General features: G+C 43.2%; 1 protein-coding gene across 5 annotated transcripts in view; it reads left to right on the forward strand.

The window, feature by feature from the left end:
• RRBP1 (ribosome binding protein 1) overlaps positions 1-26,972 on the forward strand; it is a 287,797-nt gene that overhangs the window by 246,508 nt on the left and 14,317 nt on the right. For all 5 annotated transcript variants that reach the window (XM_069234754.1, XM_069234756.1, XM_069234753.1 and 2 more), the window contains exons 25-27: positions 12,039-12,110; positions 13,059-13,154; positions 14,067-14,150. In XM_069234754.1, the coding sequence (XP_069090855.1) occupies positions 12,039-12,110; positions 13,059-13,154; positions 14,067-14,150 (252 nt within the window). The remainder of the gene's footprint in view (positions 1-12,038; positions 12,111-13,058; positions 13,155-14,066; positions 14,151-26,972) is intronic.

Consider the following 26,972-nt stretch of genomic DNA (forward strand, 5'->3'; position numbering starts at 1 on the left):
AGGAGTCTGAAGTACAACCAATGCTTGAAGTTATGGATGAAAGGCAGTCCAGGCTCCACATCCATAAGGAAACAGGCAGAATTCAAACAGCACCTCCTCTAAAAACAAAAAGAAAGCTATCCTTTCAGGAGGACTTGGACACTCTGCAGCCTCCAGCAAAAGTGCCAAAGCAGAAGGAGAAACCACCACCTCCTCAATCTTCTCCTCCTCACTCTCCACACCTACCTACCTCTCCTCCTACTAGCCCTACACCAGTGCAGTCACCCACTCACTCTCACAACAAGACAATGTGGATCCATGGGACCTTTATGATCCAGATCCCATTCCTAGTAATGATCCAGACAGCTATCGCTCTAAACCATCACCACCTGAGGATAGCACTGTCTACAATCAAGTTATAGATAGGGATGCAGCATATCATGGTGTCAAAATGCATACAAAACCCCTAGAAGAGGATTTCTTATTTAACACCCTATCCTCAACACACTCTAAATATCAATGCCTTCCCATGCTCCTAGGCATGGTAAAACACGCAGATCAGATATTTAGTGAACCTGTTAAGGCACGTATAATAACACCCATAATAAAGAAAAAATATAAACCTGCACCCTCCGACACAGATTACATCACCCATCGGCTACCTCCAGATTCTGTGGTAGTTAGCGCTGCCAGGAAAAGAGCAAACAGTCAGTCATCAGGAGATGCGCCCCCACCTCAGAAGGAGAGTAGGAAATGCAATGCAGCAGGGAAAAGAGTTGCATCCCAGGCAGCAAATCAGTGGAGGATAGCCAACTCACAAGCACTGTTAGCTTGCTGTGACAGAGCCCATTGGGACGAGATGCAAGACATAATCCAGCATCTCCCCAAAGAACATTAAAAAAGGGCACAACAAGTAGTGGAAGAAGGTTAAGCCATTACTAACAACCAAATACGATCTGCCCTAGATGCAGCTGAGACCGCTGCTAGAAGTGTTAATATTGCAGTCACAATACGCTGGCATGCATGGCTCAGATCTTCTGGATTCAAACCAGAAATACAGCAGGTGGTGTTAAGTATGCCATTTGAAAAAAACATCTTTTTGGGCCAGAAGTTGACACAACCATAGAAAAATTAAGAAAGGATACTGAAACAGCAAAAGCAATGGGTGCACTCTACTCAGTACCATACACGGGGTCCTTTCGAAAATCTCAGTTTTGAGGTGGGTTCAGACCACAGACAGCTGAGGCATCCACATGACAGGCAAAGCCAGCCTACAGACCGCAATACCAACGGGGTGGTTTTAGGGGCACATATAGAGGGCAGTACCCCAGAAATGGAGGGAAATTTCAGGCCTCTATGCAACCTCCACTGCACCCAAAACAGTGACTTCTCTCACTCCCTTCCACTCCACACCTCTCTGGTGGGGGGAAGACTACAACAGTTCCATACAAATTGGCAAAATATTACCACAGACAATCGGGTGCTACCAATTATCCGCAATGGCTATTGCCTAGAATTGATACACACTCCTCCAAATATCACACCAAGGTCACACAAACTATCCACAGAACACATCAGTCTGTTGCAAGAAGAGGTCCAATCTCTACTACTCAAACAAGCAATAGAATTGGTGCCACAATCTCAAATAGGGACAGGAGTTTACTCACTATATTTTCTAATTCCCAAAAAAGATGGCACCCTCAGGCCAATATTAGACCTCAGGACCCTCGATCTTTACATCCTATCAGAACAATTTCTCAAGGTAACTTTACAGGATGTCATCCCACTACTACAAAAACAAGATTGCATGACAGCATTAGACCTCAAAGATGTGTATTTCCATATACCCACTATCCTGCACAAAGAAAATATCTCAGGTTTGTCATTCAAGGAAAGCACTATCAGTTCAAAGTGTTGTCCTTTGGAATAACAACAGCCCCAAGGTTATTCACAAAGTGCTTAGCAGTAGTCGCAGCCTACCTAAGAAGTCAACATATGCATGTCTTTCCATATCTAGATGATTGGCTAATGAAATCAGACAGTCATACGCAATGCCAAAATCATACGCATTATGTAATACAAACCTTGCACAAACTAGGGTTCTCCATAAATTACCAAAAATCACACCTGCAACCAGCACAAATACAACAGTATGTGGGTGCAATACTAAAAACTCGGCAAGCTGTAGCATATCCAAATACACAAAGGATACAAGTTTTCCAAAATATAATCACACAAATACAGACAAATCAACGATATACTGTCAGATTTGTCATGAAAAGTGTGGGAATGATGGCATCATGTATTGCAATTCTTCCACACGCAAGACTAAACATGCAGCCCTTACAACAGTGCCTTACACAACAATGGTCACTGACACGGTCAACTTCAAGATCTAGTGTTGATAGACCGCCAAACATGCATGTCCCTTCATTGGTGGAATTCCACAAATATAACCAAACGGTGGCCATTTCAAGACCCTGTGCCTTAGACCATAATTACAACAGATGCATCAATGATTGGTTGGGGAGCTCACCTAAACAATCACAACATTCAAGGGCAATGGGATATCAAACCCAAACAGCTACACACAAACCACTTAGCTATTAGCTGTCTTTCTAGCACTCAAAGCCTTTCAACCTCTTCTTAAACCGAAGAATGTTCTTATCAAAACAGACATGACAACCATGTACTATCTAAACAAACAGGGAGGGACACATTCATCCCAACTCTCCCTTCTAGTCCAACAAATTTGGAAATGGGCAATTCACAACCAAATTAATCTGTTAGCACAATACATTCCAGGGGCAGACAATCAATTGGCAGATATCCTCAGCAGAAATCACCAACAAACACACAAATGGGAGGTTCATCCTCAAGTACTTCAAAAATACTTTCAAAAGTGGGGAACACCAAACATCGATCTGTTTGCAACAAGCGAAAACACAAAATGCCAAAACTTCACATCCAGACACCCACATCCCCTATCCAAGGGCAGTGCTCTATGGATCAATTGGTCAGGGATATTTGCATACACTTTTCCCCCTCTTCCACTCCTTCTGTTTCTAGTCAACAAGTCATGTCAAACTTCACTCAACGTGATACTCATAGCACCAACATGGGCACGTCAACCGTGGTACAGAACATTATTAGATCTGTCAGTAGTACCACACTCCAAACTCCCAGCCAGACCGGATCTGTTGACACAAAACAAAGGTCAAATCAGACATCCAAATCCCAAAACACTCAATCTGGCAATTTAGGTCATAGAGTTTGGATATTTACAACTCCCACTAAAATGTATGGAAGTTATTAAGCAAGCAAGAAAACCCACTACTAGACAGTGCTATGCAAACAAATGGAAAAGATTTGTATATTACTGTCAGTCCAAAAAATATGGACCCTCTTACAGCGTCAACACAAGACATCGTATGTTATTTACTTAATTTACAAAAAGTAAATTTAGCATTCTCTTCAATAAAAATTAATCTTACTGCAATTTCAGCATATTTACAAAATAGACAACATAGCTCTTTATTTAGAGTTCCTGTCATTAAAGCTTTCATGGAAGGTTTAAAACGCATCATTCCACCCAAAACACCACCAGTTCCTTCTTGGAATTTAAATATAGTTCTTACACGACTTATGGGACCACCATTTGAGCCTATGCACTCGTGCCAAATTCAGTTCCTAACATGGAAGGTTGACTTCCTAGTGGCAATTACATCGTTGCGAAGAGTAAGTGAAATCCAAGCATTTACTCTTGAAGAACCGTTCTTCCAAGTACACAAGCATAAAGTTGTACTAAGAACAAACCCAAAAGTTTTACCAAAAGTAGTATTACCATCTCATATAAATCAAACAGTGGAACTGCCAGTATTCTTTCCACAGCCAGATTCTGTGGCAAAAAGAGCTCTACATACATTAAACATCAAAAGAGCTTTAATGTACTATATAGATAGAACTAAACCATTTAGAAAGACTAAACAACTATTTGTCGCTTTCCAAAAATCTCATACAGGGAATCCCATATCAAAACAAGGTTTAGCACGATGGATTGTAAGATGTATCCAAACATGCTATATTAAAGCAAAAAGACAACTTCTAGTTACTCCTAAAGCACATTCTACAAGGAAAAAAGGTGCCACAATGGCTTTTTTAGGTAATATACCAATGGCTGAAATATGTAAAGCTGCCACTTGGTCAACACCACATACTTTCACTAAACACTACTGTGTAGACTTATTATCACGACAACAAGCCACAGTAGGTCAAGCTGTACTAAGAACATTATTTCAAACAACTTCAACTCCTACAGGCTAACCACCGCTCTCTTATGGGAGGACAAACTGCTTTGTAGTCTATGCACAGCATGTGTATCAGCAGCTACACTTGCCATTGAACGGAAAATGTCACTTACCCAGTGTACATCTGTTCGTGGCATGTTCCACTGCAGATTCACATGCAACCTCCCCGGAAGCCTGTAGTCATTTAAGTTACAAACATATGTACATACGTATATCCATCTACATTAGCATGGACATCTTTTACTTTGTACCTATATACTCTATCACTCCTTCCTTTACCCTCTGCGGGAAAACAATCTAACAATGGAGTCGATGCCCATGCGTGACTCCTCCTCTCGCTCATACTGCACATGGGCATCAAGTCCGTAGTTAGATTGTTATTTTTCCGCCGTCGGGTTTGTACGGGTTTCATCTCGCTCCAAGATTTCGAATCGAAACTTCAGAAAACTCAATCGTCTGTATTGTTTTGATAGCGTTTCCAACTAGCCTCGACCCAACAGTACAGTCGAAAACAAAATTTCGCTCTTCTGGGCGCGTGCGCCCGACTCGGGCCTGTTCGGGCCTACCTCGTCGAAGCCTGATGGATCGGACTCCATTTCGATTTTGTTCCCGATGCCAATACACAGACCAACACCTTGTATGTAATCTGTGTCTTTCTCTCGATCACAAAGAAGAGGACTGCGAGGCTTGTTGATCATTTCAATCCAAGAAGAACCTGTGTGATCGGAGAGCCAGAAGATTGGAAATGGCATTGAAGAGTACGGAACATCTTGACACCATGGAGGAAGAACAGGCGCAGACGGCGGTTTCCATCAGAGACACCGACTCTGAAGAAGAATCAGAAGAAGATAGGCTTATCACTGCTGGTCAGCACGTGAGTACGTCTGCCCCTACGCCCACTTATAAAAAGTCCTCAAAGGCCTTGGGTACACCACTGCCAGAAAGCCATGGTTCGACCTGAAAAAAGACACTTGTTGACCGACCTTCAGGTTCGGCGTTGAAAAAGGCCGCTCCTCCGTCGGTATCGGAGTCGAATAAGTCCATCAAAAGTTCAGCTTCCGACTCGAGCAAGCGTCCTCCCTCCTCGGAGTCAAAGCCTCGACGCCCTGCTTCGGAGCCGAAACAACTGGCTGTATTTTCGGGCCTGAAAAAACTACCATCTTCGGAGCTGAAAAAGTCTTCTTATTCAGAAGAGCAAGGACTTTCAAGCCATCTTTAATGGAGCTCAAAATCACTGGATGAACAGTCTTAAAGACCTTCTGATCATGTTTCTGAGGACACTGAGATCCAACCTATCCTTGAGATCATGGATGAAAGACAATCAAGAATTCACATCCATAAAGAGACTGGCAGAATAATTACTGCACCTCCTCTACAGACAAAGTGAAAGTTGGCCTTTCAGGAACATTTAGACACTGCTCCACCACCAGCAAAGATTTATAAACAGAAGGAGAAGCCATTACCTATCCATACTTCTCCCCCTCCTTCACCACAACTTTCTTTTTCGCCACCACCCACTAGCCCACCACCTTTGCCTTCACCAACTCATTCCCAATATTCTCATGGTGATACGGTTGATCCTTGGGATCTTTACGATACAGATCCTATTCCTGACAATGACCCAGACTTATACCCTTCTAAGCGTTTTGCCACCAGAAGACACTACTGCATACACACAGGTTATTTCCAGGGCAGAAGTGTATCATGGGGTGCTTATGCACACTGAAACCCTAAAAGAGGATTTTCTCTTTAACACATTATCCTCCTTGCACTCAAAATATCAATGCCTTCCAATGTTCCCTGACATGATTAAACATGCAGATCAAATATACAGTGAGCTAGTCAAAGCTAGGGTTATAACACCACGCATTGATAAAAAATATAATCCTGCTCCTACAGACCCTGATTATATTACCCACCAAGTTCCTCCAGATTCTGTGGTAGTGACTGCTGCTAGAAAGAGTGCTAATAGCCAGTCGTCAGGGGATGCTCCCCTCCCCCTGACAAGGAGAGGAAAGAATTTGGTGCTGCTGGCAAGAGGGTAGCGACACAGGCTGCCAACCAATGGCAAATTGCAAACTCGCAAGCCTTGCCAGCAACGTATGATAGAGCCCACTGGGACGAGATGCAGGAACTCCTACAACACCTCCCAAAGGAACACCAAAAAAGGGCACAACAGATTGTTGAAGAGGGTCAGGCCATAAGCAACAATCAAATACGGTCTGCCCTTGATGCTGAAGATACAGCAGTTAGAAGCGTGAATACTGCCATCACTATACGCAGACACTCATGGCTACGTTCCTTTGGTTTCAAACCAGAAATACAGCAGGCAGTGCTGAGTATGCCTATTAATAAAAAAGCACCTGTTTGGCCCTGAAGTGGACACAGCCATAGAAAAATGAAGAAAAGACTCAGACACTGCCAAAGCAATGGGAGCCTTATACACAACACCCTAGAGAGGCTCTTTTTGCAGACAACAATTCAGAGGAGGATTCAAGCCACAATCCACAGAGGCTTCTACCTCCCAGGTAAAGCAAGGGCAACAGCAACAGCAGTACCAGAGAGCGGGATTTAGAAGGTCTTATAGAGGTGAATACTTTAGAACTAGAGGCAAGTTCCAGACTTAAAAACAAGCCTCTACCCCATCTAAGCAGTGACTTATTTACCATCCCTCAACCTCACACATCTCCTGTTGGTGGGGGGGGGGCAGACTGCAGCAATTCCACTCCCATTGGCAAAATATCACCACAGATCAATGGGTATTGTCAATTATCCACAATGGCTGTTGCCTAGAATTGATTTCTACCCCCCAAGCATTCCTCCATGTTACCACAAACTGTCCCCAGAACACAATGTTCTGTTACAACAAGAAGTACAATCGCTACTACTAAAACAGGCAATAGAATTGGTCCCACATTCTCAACAAGGAACAGGAGTATACTCACTATACTTCCTCATTCCCAAAAAGGGTGGCACTCTCAGGCCCATCCTAGATCTCAGATCCCTAAATCTATATATCCTGTCAGAACACTTTCACTTGGTAACTCTGCAGGACGTCATTCCACTACTACAAAAACAAGATTACATGACTGCATTAGACCTCAAAGATGCGTATTTCCATATACCCACCTATCCAGCTCACAGAAAATACCTAAGGTTTGTGATAGCAGTTCTATCATTTGGCATAACAACAGCTCCAAGGGTATTCGCAAAATGTCTAGTGGTAGTAGCAGCCTACCTAAGAAGGCAACACATTCATGTCTTTCCATATCTAGATGATTGTATAAAATTGCTTGATTTTATTAGCCAATGTCAACAACAGACTCAATGCACACTAGAGACCCTATATACACTAGGGTTCACTCTCAACTACCAAAAATCTTCAACCAGCACAGGTGCAGCCTTACCTAGGTGCTATTCTCAATACGCAACAAGCCTTAGCCTATGCAAATACATAAAAGATACAAGCTTTTAAAAATCTCATACCATAAATGCAGCCAAATCAACAATAGACTGTGAGATTTATCATGAAACTATTAGGAATGATGGCATCTTGCATAGCAATAGTACTGCATGCAAGACTAAACATGAGAACACTACAACAGTGCCTCTCACAGCAATGGTCTCAAGCACAGGGTCAATTGCAAGATCTAGTGTTGTTAGACCGCCAAACACACAAGTCCCTTCAATGGTGGAATCTCAGCAATTTAATGAAGGGGTGGTCATTTCAAGACCCTCTGCCTCAAACCACAATAACAGATGCACACAATGACAGGTTGGGGAGCTCATCTCAACAACCTTACCATTCAAGGGGAATGGGATTCAAAACAGCTAAATTATCACATAAACCATTTAGAATTATTAGCTGTGTTCCTTGCCCTAAAAGTGTTTAAACCACTTCACAAACACAAGACTATCTTGATAAAAACAGACAATATGACAACCATGTATTTCCTAAAGAAACAAGGCGGGACGTTTTCATCTGAACTGTCCCTTCTAGCCCAAATAATATGGAAATGGGCAATTCACAATCAAATTCATCTACTAGCAGAATACATCCCAGGAATACACAATCAGCTAGCGGAGCTCCTAAGCAGAACAAACCAAGAGATACACGAGTGGGAAATTCACTCTCAAGTACTTCATCAGTACTTTCAAAAGTGGGAAACACCAGAAATAGACCAATTTGCAACAAGCGAAAGTGCAAAATGCCAAAACTTTGTATCCAGACACCCACACCCTCTGTCCAAGGGCAATGCTCTATGGATCAACTGGTCAGGAATATTTGCTTACGCTATTCCCCCTCTCCCACTACTTTCATTTCTGGTCAACAAACTGCGTCAGACTTCTCACCATTATACTCCTAGACCCAACGTGGGCACGACAACATTGGTACACAACACTCCTAGACCTGTCAGTAGTACCTCACTACAATCTTCCAAACAGATCGGATTTGTTAACACAAGACAAAGGACTAATCAGAAATCCAAATCCCAGTGCTCTCAATTTAGCGATTTGGCTCCTCAAGTCATAGAATTTGGACACTTGTATCTTCCACTAGAATGCATGGAAGTTCTCAAACAAGCATGCAAGCCTACAACTAGGCAATGCTATGCTAACAAATGGAAACAATTTGTTTATTACTGTCAATCTAAAAATACTGACCCACTTACAGCATCAATACAAGATATTGTATGCTACCTACTTCATTTACAAAAATCAAATTTTGCTTTCTCATCTATTAAAATTCATCTTACTGCCATATCAGCATATTTGCAGACCGTACAACATACCTAACTCTTTAGAATCCCAGTTATAAAAGCCTTCATGGAAGGACTAAAACGTATTATTCCACCCAGAACACCACCTGTTCCTGCTTGGAATCTCAATATTAAACTCACAAGATTAATGGGCCCACCTTTTGAACCCATGCATTCCTGAGAGATTCAATTCTTAACCTGGAAAGTTGCTTTCCTAGTAGCCATTACCTCATTACGAAGAGTTAGTGAAGAACCTTTTTTTTCCAAGTACACAAACATAAAGTTGTACTTAGAACTAATCCAAAATATCTGCCAAAAGTGGTATCACCTTGTCACATAAACCAAACATTGGAATTGCCAGTCTTCTTCCCACAGCCAGATTCAATTGCAGAAAGAGTCCTTCACACTCTTGTCCTTAAAGGAGCTCTAATGTAATATGTAGATAGCACAAAAGAATTCAGAAAAACAAAACAGCTTTTCGTTGTCTTTCAACAACCACATAAAGGGAGTCCTATCTCTAAGCAAGGGTTGGCAAAATGGATTGTTAAATGTATACAAACTTGTTACATTAAAGCAAAGAGACAACTTTTAATCACACCTAAAGCACATTCCACTGGGAAGAAAGGTGCATCTATGGAATTTTTAGGAAACATACCAATGGCAGACATATGTAAAGCTGCCACATGGTCTACACCACATACATTTACAAAGCATTACTGTGTAGATGTATTTTCAAAGCAACAGGCCAATGTAGGTCAAGCTCTTAAGAACATTATTTCAAACAACTCCAACTCCTACAGGCTAGCCACCGCATTTTTTGGGGAGAGTAACTGCTTTGTAGTCTATGCATAGCATGTGTATCTGCAGCTACACATGCCATTGAACGGAAGATGTCACTTAACCAGTGTACATCTGTTTGTGGCATGTAGTGCTGCAGATTCACATGCACCCTCCTTCATCCCCGGAAGCCTGTAGTCGTTGCAGTTTTTCTCTTTTGTACATATGTATATACATTTACATTTGCATGGACATCTATCCTTACTATTTCTATACAACATTTATATTGTTACACTCTATTACTCCTTCCTACACCCTTTTGCGGGAAAACAATCTAACTACGGAGTCGATGCCCATGCGCAGTATGACCGAGAGGAGGAGTCACTCGATCCTGTGACTCCAAAAAGACTTCCTCAACGAAAAACAACTTGTAACACTCCGAGCCCAACACTAGACGGTGGAATAATGCATAGCATGTGAATCTGCAGCACTACATGCCACAAACAGATGTACACTGGGTAAGTGACATTTTCCACCTGGATTTGTGAATGTTCACAAATGGGACAAACTCTTTTAAGGGACACCGTTCCGTTTGCAAACGTCTTACCCTCCTCCATTGAGGAGGGGGTAAAAGATTAATGTTTGCGGCCAGATATAGATATCGGTCACAAAACATTAATACATCCCTAAAAGAATTGGTATCTGGAAGGGCCCCCCTTAACACGCCCCTTCCAAATACCAATTTGATATCTATTCCCAAAACCAAACATCTTACTGAATCACAAATTGGGTTTGCACTGGAAAGGCTACTATTTTACGAATCTGAGGGTCCAATCAAACATTCAGCCTTGTGTAGCGATTCTGTAAAGTCTGAACCTTTGTTTTTTTGTATATAAAGTTAATTTTTTCAAATGGAGGATTTGTATACCAGCTCCCTTTGCAGCTATCTGGGTCCCGGCCCTAAATGTTACTCCTGAGGCGCACACATAGTGTTTTTTTAGGGTCAAGTCTGTGAGTGTATGCACTAGCTCATGTGTCTTGTTTGCAAGACACTGTTGTGTTCCGTGAAGGGCTTGGAGCCTGCCTGTTGCTCACCTTTGTTGGTTTGCGTGGCACTCTTCTTTACAGCCTCGTAATTCATCAAGGCACACCTGGCATCATTTCCGTTTCTCTATTTTGATAAAGCACTAATTGATTCAAATTAATTAGAGCCTGTCTGCTGCTCCGAACGTGATCGAGAAACTATTTGTTCTTTTTAACTTCTAGTGCCCTGAAAAGAGAAGGCTTGTGATTGGCAAAAACGTGCCCAGCAGTACAAACGAAATTGCAAAGTTTTATTTTTTAAAGCTAACTTTCTATTCTTTTGCCAAGTTGTTTTTTCTCAGTTTCCACTCATGTTTTCTTTTGTTTTTGCTCGTGGGGGATGTTGTTGAAAGATGACAATTAACTTTTTCTAAATATGCAAGACATATTGCATTGCAAATCCTTGAATAATACTGTATTTGAGCTGGGGAGCTGAGGATAAACGGGGCCATTTCAAATTCAAATTCCTTTTTTAGGCCCCTCTGCCTATACACATCCCAGTGGCAGCTGTGCACTTGGCATATACCAAAGTATTTGTATAATTAACACAACATAAAAAAATAAAACATAGTGAACAACCCCTTATTTACAATCATATTGTAAAAACATGCATCATATTTTAAGAACTACCAGCTTGCCTCTAGATCTTTCCAGTACTTGTCAGAGGCCTCTTCGGTTGATCGAGGTGCAGTTCCCGGATGCTGGCCTTACCTTTCAGCAAGTGAGATGACACAGTGGTAAAGGCAATATTAGGAGTTACAAATTCGAAAATGTCATTTTTGGGGGGGATTCTGTCTAAGCATAAACACGATGTCTAGAAATGTACAGTTCAAGTGTGATGGAGAATGGTTCTGTATTACAAGAAGAAGAAAATCCATTTGCCACATTCTAGTATCAATACTTGGTGTACAATCTGTGGCATTAAATATTCCCCGTTGTCCCGCTTTCAAGCTTAACGTGCTGGAGGCTTTGTGTCGAGTTTTGCTAACTTGTTGACGGATATTTCTTACTTTTACTGTATAATAAGCAAATTAGAAATGTTCCCATTGCTAATGACGCATCTGATGAGTTAAGCGAGCATGGCTGACAGGTTTAACATATTCTCATATTATTGTTCTATTATAATTTAAAGGCTCAAATCCAAATCCGGTCTTTCGAGGAGACTGTGGAGAAACTGAAGTTGGAACTCCAAAACACTGATCAGGTTTGAAGGCCATGAATTTAAACTCCTCATCTCTGAATCTCATAATTCCACGAGCACACAAAACATTTGAATTTTGTTTCCATGCACCTCCCATTGAAATAAGTAATTGAAATTCAACTATATTCTGTGTCAGAACTATATTTTAAAGTAGAGGTTCCACCCTCCACGTTTTGGATGTTGCCTTGTGTGGCTCACGTATACCACAAACACTCACTCACCCTCTGACACACATTCACGCATAGACGCAGAGAGATGCGTATAAGGAGGAAGAATGGCAGCTTCTAAGAGTTAAATGTTAGCACAGTGGTTCCCAATCTTTTGACTTCTATGGACCCACTCTTTATCATTACTGGAACCCAGGGACCACACTGAATCATTATTGAAATCCCGGGGACCCTCACTGAGTCATTACTGGAAGTTGGGGACCACGGACTAAACACTGTTGACGGTTCATCAAACACATACACAAATAACATATTATTAAATTTGCAAACAAATATAAAGGAAACAAATAGAAAATTTAATTTTAATCAGAAGTTTGGACCTTTTCTAAATTCATTTGAAGCCACACATCGTCCATACTATATTCTGTTTGACGCACCGGCACTGCTCCCACATATCAATCTCAGAATACTAATTCAATTTTTATCCTCCAATTTCAAATTCCTTGACATTCACAGTATGTTGTAAAATTTTCAAATGTACATTTAGCCACTTTATTTATATACACTTAATCTGTTAATATTATTTAATTTTCTAAGCAGTCGCAGACCGCCCACTGTGTTAGCAGTTTAATTTGGAAAATAGTGATCGAATTTGTAATGAAAACACAGAATTCACTAGATGATTTAGGGATTTTGTATGTTGTGCCATTCGATTCACAGAACGATGTTCAGAAGAACTTACCCTTTAACTTCCCATGGAATAATGTTGCTTTTTATTTTGCAGTTAAAGGAATGCATCGCCCTTTTGGAGTCTCAGCTAGATGCTCAGATGAACTCTGCCAGCTCCGTGTGCCAGAACTATTCACAGGAGGTTGAAAGTGTAAGTGTGAGAGTTGGGTGACGGAGCCATGTGCTGCACACGGTTAAAGGAAATGTATTCTAATGGCCACTTCACAAAACGTTTTCTACGAGTAGTTTTGTCTTACTCTGTTTAAGTATTGCTTGATCATGAATGTCCAGGAGTAAGATTAGCTTACTCACAATTTCCATGAGTAAGCATATCTTACTCCGCAAAATTACTTTAATACAACTTTTGGGTAGTCAGGCCTGGTTTTCACTGCAGCTCGCACATAAGGAAGAAGTAAGGCACTACCACTCCTAGAGAAATTATTGTTGTATCCACGTGTTAAACTGTGCTGCTTAGCTCCTCCAACATTTCCACTTCTCCAAACTCACCAAGAGTGGGTGTACATAGTGTGACATGGTTGAGGGATGCAGATTGCACCGTAAAAACAGATAGTGATTAATAAGGGTAAAATCATTGCACAGAAACAGTCATTCTTTGTTGTTAGACTTGTTCAAAGCAACATACCCACAGATTGCAAAATTTAAGTCTTTTAGCTGCTATTTCTGATGTTGGGCAATTTAAGGGTACTTTTACCAGCAGAGCCAATCTGCTCCGTGAATGTAGGTGAGCACCATAGTATCGGTCTCACTTAATAGCACTGCACAGTTAGAAAACCATCTTGGCTAACAGTGTGGCAAGTAAAAATATATGTTCACATGCACATTAAGCTCAAATATGTACCATTGCTGTACCATTGCTTCTGAAACTTCTGTGGAGTTGTGGTTTGAAACTGATTATTGTAAAAATAACCTTAACTACTTCACTTGATGTTACAAGTTAAAGGTAATACATCTTAATTGTGTGTTTGTGTGTATGTATATAAAATTAGCAGTTTGTTTAATCATACCTGTGTGTTTCTTCGCTTAATTCATGTTATTTTTAAAGTTACAACAGCTACTTAAAGAATCGCAGGAACAGCTAGAGTCAGCAAAAAATGAAGCACGCAAGCAAAGCAAAGAACTTTCTTTGGTAATGTAATTTCCTGCTATTTACACAAGTAAAACATGATTTTCACTCGGTTTTCGTTTGCTTATAACAGCGACACAGACAGATTTTTACCGAAATTTTAAGTGTTTGGTATGCCCAGATACTTGATAACAAAAGCTTTTGAGATTATCAGTATAAACTGGATTTGTGAATCATTGCCCTTCACCAGCTATTTAGTAGACTATTTAAACTTTAACACTGCAAATGCTAAGGTTTTTAAATTTTTCTTAGTGGCTGCTAATATTTCCTATTTTTGCTGTTAGTGCCTATTTTCGCTGTTTCGAGAAAAGGAGTATAAACCCAGACGTTTATATATTTCTGGAAAGTAGACAAAATTCTTAATTCAGCAGTTTATGTAGAATGCTCATGGTTTTCGCGAATAAATTAACTGTTGAAATAAGAAATAGTGAAGAAGTAGGAAAAATATGATTAGGTGTTTTCATCTGTATTTGTTGCACTGAAGGTTGATCCAAAAAAGTGATATAAAGTTAAGTCTGTCACAATGTTGCTGAGATATATATAGCGTTTGTTAGTTGTTAAAAAAAACACACAATACCCAAAAGCATCAACCAAGATGCAACTCACAATTTTTTTTTATTGTGCTTCAACCATTCATCAGTTCATAAGTTAAACTCTAAAGAAAGAAAAAATTGATATGAGAAGAGTTATGCACTTTTGATTTGTGCCCAGGAATCTGAGTTTAGGAATAGGGATTATTCATACCGCTCTGTATTTTGTTTTGCTTGAGATATGAGATGATCCGGGGGGAATTTTACCATTTGTATTCTTTTGTGCACACGGACTTACATTCAAAAGACAAAATGTAGAAAAAAATCAAGATAATAACAAATATCTTACTATTCTGCCTTCTCGATCTTATGTTAAAAACAGTACCCCATATGTGTGAGCAGGCCTATTCCATTGGACAAGAAATACCCCAGAACACATTACAGAAACGTCAAAGATGCTGATTTGAATTATAAAGATATTCTGGGTGGGAGCAGCTGTGTTATTAGTTCCCGGAGTCGACTGAAATTCAGGGAAAACTGCCAGCCCAAGATATTTCTGAAAAACTAGAAACTTGAGTCTATGATGGTACGGCTTCAGTGGATCTCACAACTTTTTCTTAGACAGAGTGCCCTCTGAATGTCACAGTATGAGTGAGAAAACTCAGTTTGCCTTGTACTTTTGACAGAAAAGTATTGAAATTTCAGACTAGAGGAAGAAATGCTACTCCACATTTGTGGATGGGCCTAGTATACCACACAGGAATTAAGTAAACCCCTGACCTTGTAAAATCAATGTGATCTCCCAGTGGTTATAGTTTTGGTCCAGTCCTATCACAGGCTTTGGACTCATCCGCACATGTGGTGGTACTAATTTTATTGGGAGATGTGTGGGGAAGAAGGACGGCAAAACTTTTGCCAATGGCTGGAAGTGTCCAAGATTGCTATCACGTAAATGGATAGGCCGGTCTCCAACCACAAGATTTTCTTGAGCTAAAGAGGCAGTGGGGGATGACCATTTTCTTATTTTCGAAATATATATTATCTCCCTGGTGCTTAGTGGGTGTTATTTTCCCCTCTGGGGCGAATTGGGTGTAGGCTACAAAGATGGTCTTGGAACCAGGAGTCTGGTGGGGAAGTCAGGTGGCAAGCAAACATCCCACTCATTTTATTTTTGTTTGTTTTTGTTTTAACATCCTCCTCCTCTTGTCCAGTGGGTGGGTCGCTGTTCTGGGATCACCTTCCTGTAGTGATCCCTGAGGAGGGATCCTTTTGGGAGAGGTACTACGGGACACAGGAATGTCATCCATTTCCAATGCTACCTCTCCCATTGTGATAGTTGCTTGGAGGAGTTGAGCAGTGCCTGGAGCACCTATAGACCGAAAGCAGCGAGAGTCACCAAGCCACTCTTTCTGTAATTTTACTGTTAGAGGTACATTTGGCCCACCCTCCTCCACGTCTCTTCCTCACTCTTCACCAGAGAGAAGTACACCACAGCATTTATACTTTTCACACACAAAAGAGGGAGGAGAAGGGGAGGTTCAAACAGAAGATACCTTCACAAAGTTTTGTTTTGGTCAAAATGGCTTGAACCCTTCAAAGTAGCATTTCTGCAGTGGTGTACCTTTCCCATATACCATCTCCCAGATACCATCAATTGTAATTGGCTTCCAGAATGATCAGCCGCTTCTAGGAAGTGAAGTCAAAAATGCAGATTCAGAGCTGCCGGAACATTTCCATTACGGTCTATCATGCTATCGCCTGCTGCTTGATAATTGTAAAGATGTAGCAAGAGTGATGCCCCCAGTTGTTGCATTTGATGTCTCCTCGTAACATGGCTTCTTTATCCAAAGCCACAATAAATAACATTTCTAGGTCAAATTCTATTTACAAATATCTATAAAAACAATAAATTCTATTCCCTTCAGTTAGGCTATGTTACTCTTCTCTGTCAGATCAACATGCATAGCACCAACAGTTCGCATGATAAAAACAGAATATTTCTCCCACATGTTTTCTTACGCCAAATACGTTTCTATTGTAAAAGATGAACACCAGTCCATTCAATGTTTATTTCATAAAGGGGACCCTTTGTGAGGAGGAATGATGTGCCTCGTCAACAAAATAATACTTTTCTCCAGTGTATGCACGGCAGAAAGTGCAGCAGAGAAACAGCAGCATTTTAAACCTTTGCTCCCCTCTTTTCCACGTCTTTCTGGACAAATCCCATGACCCTTAAAGGAGGCTCTGAAGGCTCCATCCAGGGTGGCCTCAGTCTCTGGCTCACTTTAGGGCCCTCTTCAGAGTCTGGGAACAGGTATGACTCTTACAGTGCACCTTCTACAGCCCTGTTTTTGTCTTTACATGCACACCTCGTCTGCTCTTAAAGGGAGAACAGGTACAACCACACATAGAGGTGGTGTCTGGCTTTGTGCGCGAGGGAGATCCCTGGAACCTCCATGGCCCTTACCAAAGGGCTTTTTTATGGTCTCCTCCTGATGGGCACACAACCCCCAAAGGCCCTTTTCCATGTGCAGTTCCATGGGCAAAGATTATTTTCTCTCATTTGCACTGAACTGCATCCCTAGACACGTGAAGGAACACCCACATAACATTGCACAAGTGAAGAGGAAGGTTGCATGTTCCTTTTTCTTGGAGGAAACATGTTTAAATCTGCTAATTGTTGCCGAAGTCTACTACAAAATATATATCTGATAACACAAACTCTTGCCTGGTTAACTAATCAGTGTAACAGGATAAAATCCACCCAAGAAAAAGAAAGCTTTGGCCAACGTTTTTCTTGAATTGTAGTGTTTAGGGACACTGACATACAGACTTGAAAATACACAATAAGCAACAATTTAGCCAGTTTTGCTTCTGGTTCAGTCCACGAGAGAGAAGATTCCTGTTCCAGGAATAGATTAAAGACATTTAAGATAGAGAATATCTTTCCACTCCTTTGTCAGTTTCCCTTGACAGATGCAATTTGAGATGTTTCCAGCACAATTGGTACTTGAGTAAATGGTTTTCATGTGATACACTTTGTTAATCTAAGTTAGAAACATAATCACATGGCTGCTCACCTTGTCAAGGTTAATTATTATATATATTTTTTTTTAAACCAGACCATATTGCTCCAAATGTGAGAAAAAGTAACAGCCGCACACACCCTTCAACTCCCTCTGGTGTTAGAATTCATTTTAAAATGGACGCATCACCCCTAAAGTGCTACATCAAGACCTTTCCATGTACCTTGAAATACAAACTATTAACCCTTGTAGAAAAAAGACTTCAGAAGTAAATGCTGCCTAACACTGGAGATGCAAAAAAGTTGCTTAAAATTTAATTCTCCCGTCAAGCACCAGGAATATGGAACCAATGACCTGTACACCTCAGGCTCAACCCAAATGTGTTGACATTTTGAAATGACCTAAGCTCAGCTTTTATAGAATGTAGTTCTAAATATAAAAATGAGGTGTTTTTGTTCCCCATAGTTTTTAGTGTACCTAGGTTTTCTCAGTAACTGGTGAAGAGCTCCCTTTGCCTGCGTGACTAGGTCTGTGTGTGAAAAACGCAGCTCTTTTTTACCCCGAAGTGCTAGGTGACCATTCCTGTATTTGCTCACTATGAACCTGTTGTCGAGAGAAAAATCAAAGTCTTGTGTACATAATTTCTACGTGTATGATTTATTTCATAGCTTCTGAAATATTGGTTAAAATGTTTAATAGAATAATACTTTAGAAAATATATTTCGAATAGTTAGAGAATTTTCAGTTATTGATAATTCTGTAATCTTGTCACCTTGATCATAATTACATACCCTTCTCGTCCTGCAACTGAGGTCTCCACCTTTATTCACCTTATTTCTCTCAAGATGAATACAAAGAGGCCACTTTTACACTGATGTTATATACATGCAATTAAGTCAATGGTCTGAAAGCAATGTGCCCTATTACATCTGGGCCATTTTACTTCAGAAATGTTTCTCTCACTTTACTCGACAATGATGCCAGTGTGCTGCCTTTTTTATTTGTGTAATATATATATGTATACACATCTAGAAACCATACCACAATAACTTTGGTCTCATGGGCCTGACATTCGTGTGCCAGTTAATCAGAACAAGCAGTACAACCACTTTGATGTATACATAATCTGACCAAGCCAGTATCCCAGGTAGATTATTGTCCCTCTTATCGCAACAGGGTTACTGTTAGTGTACGTTCCCAGCATATTGAGTCCAGGGGTCCCTCATCCTTTCGTGTCCTTGGGCACACTTTGAGTCTTGTACACCTGCTTTTTGTTTGAGGAACACTGCCCCATGCCCCTGATCCATTCATGCAGTTGTGGGGCTTGCATCCCACTCCAGTACCTGGCCAAGCCCCTCTTTGTCACCAAGTAAGCCATAGCGATGCTTGAGCGTGAAACATTAGAACCCCCCCTACCCTTCCCCTCAGTGTGTCCATGATACCCAGCAGTATTATTTTTGGCAGCACTAAAGGCATTCCGCTAGTATTTAGGACCTATGTACTATATTGAATGCCCACACAGTTTCCACTAGGAGAAGAGCAGCATCCTCTGATAGTTTATCTACATGGATCGGAGCAAGGTGCAAGTGGCAGAGACAGTGTCTGGTGCTTCTGTTGGTCATAAAGCTGTTCTGGTCTGCTTGGGCCACCGAGTGCGCCACCTTGCTAAGGCGGGTGACCAATACCTTAGCAAGAATTTTGACTTGTAGGATAATAAGGGAGATGGGGCGATAAGAACCACATTCCTCCAGGGGATAGTCTAGCTTAAGAATCAGTACAATTGTTAATGCCCCCCCACCTCCAGAAAGGTCTCAGGGCAGTCTTCTCCTTTCAATTGCATCTTTAACCATCTCTAGGCAGGGAAGACCTTGAGGTGGAACCCGTTTAGGCCCAGGGGACATAGATGAGATTGCTTGCTGGATCTCCTTCACTGTATTTGGAAAACCCAAGACCATGCTCTCTGCCGCCAAAACATCATATCTCTGGGGCAGAATGGATTATCTCACTCGACGGGAGGAGGCTCCTGCTGAGCATACAGAGTTTTAAAGTGAGGCAAACTCCTTTTCTAGCGGGTCTGCCCCTCTGGCTGTCATCCTACTTGAGGTACTCAGCTTGGCCCATAAGCTGCTGGGGCGGTCACTAGTTGTGAGCCATAAAAGCAGTTTGTCCACTTTATCTCTCATCTCATATACCCTCCCATCTCATATTCCATCCCCTGGCATTGGACCTTACTAAGTCATACTGTTTCTAAGAGCTTCTTTTGTAATGTGAAGCAGGCCTGATTAAGACTACATTGCATGTCTGTTGCAAGAGAGAGAGGCCAGTATCTCTTGTTCTAGTTGTGCGATCTCACTCTCAAGGCACAACAGCTCACTCTCCCCTCTCTCCTTTTCCCCCGGATGTATGAGAACGCCCTTCCTGTAAGGACTGTTTTGAATGCCTCCAAGAGCATGGTTTGTGAGGAGGCTGTACCCCTGTTAAGCACAAAGTAATCTGTGATTGTGGTTAGGGGCTATTCCCTAAATTCACCATCTAAGAACCGGCAGGCATTTAGCCGCCCTGATCCTGGTTTCCCCACCCGCTCACCGGCACTGTCAGCAACACTGGTGAGTGATCCAAATCACTGCTTGGGAGAATAAATGTCTGGGTGATGTGTTCAACGTCTGACGAATGGATCAGGCAGTAGTCTATTCTGGAAGAGGTGCAGTGGGGATGGGGGTAGTAGTATGTATATAGTCCTTATGATTTGAGGTGCTGTCGCCAGACTTCCACCATCCCCAGCATGTTATCCCATGTCCAAAGGCGTATGGATTGGGGAGCCCCTGAAGTGGAATTCTTGTCCTGCAGTGGATCCATCATCATGTCCCCACCTATCAATGTAAAGCTCGGTGTGGCTGTAGTTAACAATTGTGATAACGCCTCCAGTGTTGAGTCTAGTATATGTGTAGGGGGGGTGTAGACATTACTGAGCAACCATACCAACGCCTCCAGTGTCCCAAATATCATCACAAACTGTCCTAGGGGGTCTGTGTGTTGTGTGCCCCCCTGAGAGTCTGTTAGAAAGCGGGCTCCTGTCTAGCAGGGGTATGCACCCTGTCCAAGTAGGAACCACAATTCTAGTCCGGGAAAGTCAGTTTTTACCACCATAAATTAGCCTGTGCTCACCCTCCGGTAACTTGGCATAGAGCAGGCAAGCTTAACTTAGGAGGCAATGTGTAAAGTATTTGTGTGACACTTGAAACAGTAACACAGTTAAAACACCACATAAAGACTACACACCCGATAAAAAAAAAGATTATATTTTTATGAGTAAAACCAGACCAACACGAAAAAAATCCAATAAATAGAAGTCGAGATATTAATTTTGAAAGAATATCTGCAAATGTAGTGCTTAGAAGCTTAAAGCGCCAGCTGGGGGTATCTGGTCGCGCTAGACCGAGGTAAATCCAAAAGTTAAGGCCAAATGCGATGGAGTGCAGGCAGGATACAGGGACCATCCTTGTCCTGCTGAAAAAGTACCTTGTGTGGAGATCTATGTTGACGTCAAAGTTGGATGCGAGGAGCAGAGGGGACGATGCAAAGGTGATGCATTGGTTCTGATCTGCATAGTCAGGGATGCGTCATTGTCTGGCTGCAACATCATCAATGGAATGTCCTTGAGCAGTGGTGCGTTGTTGAACCCTTTGCAATGAAGGCGAAGTGTCGTTGTACAGACGCGCAGCCGGTGTTGCAATGTCCTTAGCGGCGAGGCCTCGGGCAGGTGATGGGCAAGTTCTAATCAGCACAGTGATGGCAATGAGTGAATTTTTGTAGAAACAGCTGAAGAACACAATTTAAAGGGCCCAGGACTGGATTGGCATCCCATGGAAGGGCAAGACTCACAGTTGGCGGAGTGCAGAAGCTGTAGCAGGGTTGAGTAATGTCTTTGATGTCCCCGAGACTTCAGAACAGGAGGCACGCCAGCAATCCCTTTGAATCATTTTGATTCTGGGGATGTAGAGATGCAGGTCAAGTCCTTCTCACATCCAAGCAAGGAGGGCAGTAGACAACAGGGCAGGCACAGAAAAGGTGGAGCCCAGTAAAGTCTAGCAGAGTGAAAGCCCTTCAGTAGCACAGCAGTCCTTCTTCTTGGCATAATGTTCAGATCCAGAAGTGTCCTGATTTACTAGGGTCAGAAGTCCAGTACTTCTACCTAGGGGTGCTGTTGAAGTGCACAATGTCCCTGACCTTCCTATCCTGTCTCCAGACAGACCGCAGGGGGTTATGCAGTTCTTTCTGAGTGTATGGTTCAAGACACAGCTGATTCAGGTGTGTGAGCTTCTTCCTCCCATCCTTCCCAGGATGGGCCATCAACATGCACACGACCACTCAGTTCCACCCAAGCTCCCTTTGTTTGTGGCTGTCTGGAGGGAATGCACAGGATCCCAGCTGTCACCCACACAGTTGTGCATTCAGAGACAGACAGAAGGCACCAGATGATTTAAAGTAAGAAAATGCCAGCTTTCTAAAAGTGGCATTTTCAGAATTAGAATTTAAAATTCGACAACATAAGTTGTGATTTTAAATTGTGATTCCAGGGACACCAAACTTGGGGGTCCCATCTCTTCCCAATGGGAAATTACTTGTATAAAATGTAAAAAGGCAGTTCCGATGCCAACTCATGGGAGAGACAGGCCTTCCATTAGTGAAAAACGAATTTAGGAGCTTTTGACTACCTGGACATGTAAAACCTAAAAGTACATGTCGCTCCTTTTAAATACACTGCCCCCTTACCCCCACTTTTGGGCTGTCCAGGCCCTACCTTAAGGGTGACTTATAGGTATTAAAAAGGAAGTGGGTCAACTTGCTAGGTCGACTTGGTAGTTAAAACTGCACACACTGGCTTTGCAACGGCAGGTCTGAGTCCTGTTTAAAGGATTACTGAAGTGGGTGGCTCAATCAGTGCTCTAGGCCCACCAGTAGCATTTAATTTACAGGCCTTGGGCACAGGTGGTGCAGTTTAGTAGGGACATATAAGTAGATTAAATGTGCAAATTGTGGATAAGCTAATGGTATCATGTTTTAGGGAAAGAGCACATGCACTTTAGCACTGGTCAGCAGTGGTAAAGTGCCCAGAGTCCCACACCCAACCAAAATTAAGTCAGATGGCAAAAAAGGTCAGGGGTGACCACTCCAAGGATACCAGGTCTAAAAGTCGTGCAGCTAGATCTGAAGCCATTGTAACTGGTGTTGCAAGATGTGTGTCTGAAGATAGACCTGAATTAGGTCGGCACATAGAATATGGTGATCAAAACCAATGAGGCCACACTGAAACCATGATGCGGCACCCGTCCGGTGCTGACTGAACTCCCTTCCTTCCTTCCCTCTAGCCCCCTCGAAGCATTTGTCGGCCTCAAATAAAAACTCAATAGTAACGACCCACCAGCAATTAGGAACAAATCAGGGGGTAGGCTTCTCATGGCCCCCGCTGTAGTGCCAGTTCAACCATCTGTGTCCACAGGATATGGAGGGCGCAAAGGGTTCAAGTGGCCAATGGGGATCATTACCCTTCTTCCTCTTCTGCTTGTTGGAGGAGTCTTCCAGTGACATTGTGTAGGAAGTTGGCTCTGTATGTGCTATTTCAAAGTAAGGAATAGCATGCACAGAGTCCAAGGGTTCCCCTTAGAGGTAAAATAGTGGTAAAAATAGATAATACTAATGCTCTATTTTGTGGTAGTGTGGTCGAGCAGTAGGCTTATCCAAGGAGTAGTGTTAAGCATTTGTTGTACATACACATAGACAATAAATGAGGTACACACACTCAGAGACAAATCCAGCCAATCGGTTTTGTTATAGAAAAATATATTTTCTTAGTTTATTTTAAGAACCACAGGTTCAAATTTAACATGTAATATCTTTTTTGAAAGGTATTGCAGGTAAGTACATTAGGAACTTTGAATCATTTCAATTGCATGTATACTTTTCAAGTTATTCACAAATAGCTATTTCAAAAGTGGACACTTAGTGCAATTTTCACAGTTCCTGGTGGAGGTAAGTTTTTGTTAGTTTTACCAGGTAAGTAAGACACTTACAGGGTTCAGTTCTTGGTCCAAGGTAGCCCACCGTTGGGGGTTCAGAGCAACCCCAAAGTCACCACACCAGCAGCTCAGGGCCGGTCAGGTGCAGAGTTCAAAGTGGTGCCCAAAACGCATAGGCTTCAATGGAGAGAAGGGGGTGCCCCGGTTCCGGTCTGCTTGCAGGTAAGTACCCGCGTCTTCGGAGGGCAGACCAGGGGGGTTTTGTAGGGCACCGGGGGGGACACAAGCCCACACAGAAATTTCACCCTCAGCGGCGCGGGGGCGGCCGGGTGCAGTGTTAGAACAAGCGTCGGGTTCGCAATGTAAGTCAATGAGAGATCAAGGGATCTCTTCAGCGCTGCAGGCAGGCAAGGGGGGGGCTTCCTCGGGGAAACCTCCACTTGGGCAAGGGAGAGGGACTCCTGGGGGTCACTTCTGCAGTGAAAGTCCGGTCCTTCAGGTCCTGGGGGCTGCGGGTGCAGGGTCTTTTCCAGGCGTCGGGACTTAGGTTTCAGAGAGTCGCAGTCAGGGGAAGCCTCGGGATTCCCTCTGCAGGCGGCGCTGTGGGGGCTCAGGGGGGACAGGTTTTGGTACTCACAGTCGTAGAGTAGTCCGGGGGTCCTCCCTGAGGTGTTGGTTCTCCACCAGCCGAGTCTGGGTCGCCGGGTGCAGTGTTGCAAGTCTCACGCTTCTTGCGGGGAGTTGCAGGGTTCTTTAAAGCTGCTTCTTGAAACAAAGTTGCAGTCTTTTTGGAGCAGGTCCGCTGTCCTCTGGAGTTTCTTGTCGTCGTCGAAGCAGGGCAGTCCTCAGAGGATGCAGAGGTCGCTGGTCCCTTTGGAAGGCGTCGCTGGAGCAGAGTTCTTTGGAAGGCAGGAGACAGGCCGGTGAGTTTCTGGAGCCAAGGCAGTTGTTGTCTTCTGGTCTTCCTCTGCAGGGGTTTTCAGCTGGGCAGTCCTTCTTCTTGTTGTTGCAGGAATCTAATTTTCTAGGGTTCAGGGTAGCCCTTAAATACTAAATTTAAGGGCGTGTTTAGGTCTGGGGGGTTAGTAGCCAATGGCTACTAGCCCTGAGGGTGGGTACACCCTCTTTGTGCCTCCTCCCAAGGGGAGGGGGTCACAATCCTAACCCTATTGGGGGAATCCTCCATCTGCAAGATGGAGGATTTCTAAAAGTTAGTCACCTCAGCTCAGGACACCTTAGGGGCTGTCCTGACTGGCCAGTGACTCCTCCTTGTTATTCTCATTATTTTCTCCGGCCTTGCCGCCAAAAGTGGGGGCCGGGGCCGGAGGGGGCGGGCAACTCCACTAGCTGGAGTGTCCTGCGGTGCTGTGACAAAGGGGTGAGCCTTTGAGGCTCACCGCCAGGTGTTACAGCTCCTGTCTGGGGGAGGTGTTAGCATCTCCACCCAGTGCAGGCTTTGTTACTGGCCTCAGAGTGACAAAGGCACTCTCCCCATGGGGCCAGCCACATGTCTCTAGTGTGGCAGGCTGCTGGAACTAGTCAGCCTACACAGACAGTCGGTTAAGTTTCAGGGGGCACCTCTAAGGTGCCCTCTGGGGTGTATTTTGCAATAAAATGTACACTGGCATCAGTGTGCATTTATTGTGCTGAGAAGTTTGATACCAAACTTCCCAGTTTTCAGTGTAGCCATTATGGTGCTGTGGAGTTCGTGTTTGACAAACTCCCAGACCATATACTCTTATGGCTACCCTGCACTTACAATGTCTAAGGTTTTGTTTAGACACTGTAGGGGTACCATGCTCATGCACTGGTACCCTCACCTATGGTATAGTGCACCCTGCCTTAGGGCTGTAAGGCCTGCTAGAGGGGTGTCTTACCTATACTGCATAGGCAGTGAGAGGCTGGCATGGCACCCTGAGGGGAGTACCATGTCGACTTACTCGTTTTGTCCTCACTAGCACACACAAGCTGGCAAGCAGTGTGTCTGTGCTGAGTGAGAGGTCTCCAGGGTGGCATAAGACATGCTGCAGCCCTTAGAGACCTTCCTTGGCATCAGGGCCCTTGGTACTAGAAGTACCAGTTACAAGGGACTTATCTGGGTGCCAGGGTCTGCCAATTGTGGATACAAAAGTACAGGTTAGGGAAAGAACACTGGTGCTGGGGCCTGGTTAGCAGGCCTCAGCACACTTTCAATTGTAAACATAGCATCAGCAAAGGCAAAAAGTCATGCCATGCCAAGGAGGCATTTCCTTACACATTGGTTGTGATTGCTTAGGTCAATAAAGCATTGCCTCCTCCGACCTGTCTGTTCTCCTGGTATGCCAGAGTAACTGATGCCATGATGTGGTGGCTGTGTCTCTGCCAGACATGAGGATCCCCATCCAAAATCTGGGTCAAGGCCAAGCACGTTCTGGGGTGTCAAATAACAATGTTTGGTCTTTGTAGATGACTTTAGGGTGCATCGAGTATTGAGCATTTACTCAACTTGAATTGGTCTGAGTTTCTCCTTGACTGCTTGGAAGGCGTGGCGCTGCTGCTGAACTATAAATGCATAGTCCTCGAAAACCATGACAGCGGCCTAACACATTGCAACTTGCCCAATTTCTGGGCTTCTCTGAGTGTGGCATCCTTGTCCACAAAGTTTATGATCCCTGCAATTATTAGACTCTAAGGGAAATCCCAGGGAGGTGATTGGGCTGCCAAAAACCTATATGCTCATTCCACCACAAAACTTGTGGATAATTTGCTTTTTGGGAGCCATGATTGGAGCCAGACCGTTATGAAGCTGTTGGGCCTTCAATACACTCGGGTTTTCCAACTATTAGGATTTTGTTTCTTCTCGATCTGTCCTCCTCCTTAACCTCCATTTGCCCTACTCTGCATTAGAGTGCCATCAGCTTGGTTTGTAAGTTTTGGTTGGGCTTTCAACTTCAGAGAGCCACCCCTCCACCTCAGTTACAGACTCAAGTCTATTACAGAGGTCCTGGCAGAGCAAGGACAGGTCGAGGTTTAGTTCTCCAGTCTTACCCTCAAGGGATGTTCTAGAATGTGTATGGCCTGGAGTATGGATGCAGTAGAGGCTTGTAGAGCGCTGGCAGGCATGGACACATACTCCCCTCCACCCCCCCAGCTGTTTAGCTTATCTGCCATAGGTCTGGTGAACTTGTCATCTTCCCCTAGCGTGAGCTGCCCTATCTTTGCCCATTATGTCATGCAAGTCTCCTAAGATCAACTAGAGTCAATTTGTGGGGC

The sequence above is a fragment of the Pleurodeles waltl genome, chromosome 5, assembly GCF_031143425.1.
Source record: "Pleurodeles waltl isolate 20211129_DDA chromosome 5, aPleWal1.hap1.20221129, whole genome shotgun sequence".
NCBI lineage: Eukaryota > Metazoa > Chordata > Amphibia > Caudata > Salamandridae > Pleurodeles > Pleurodeles waltl.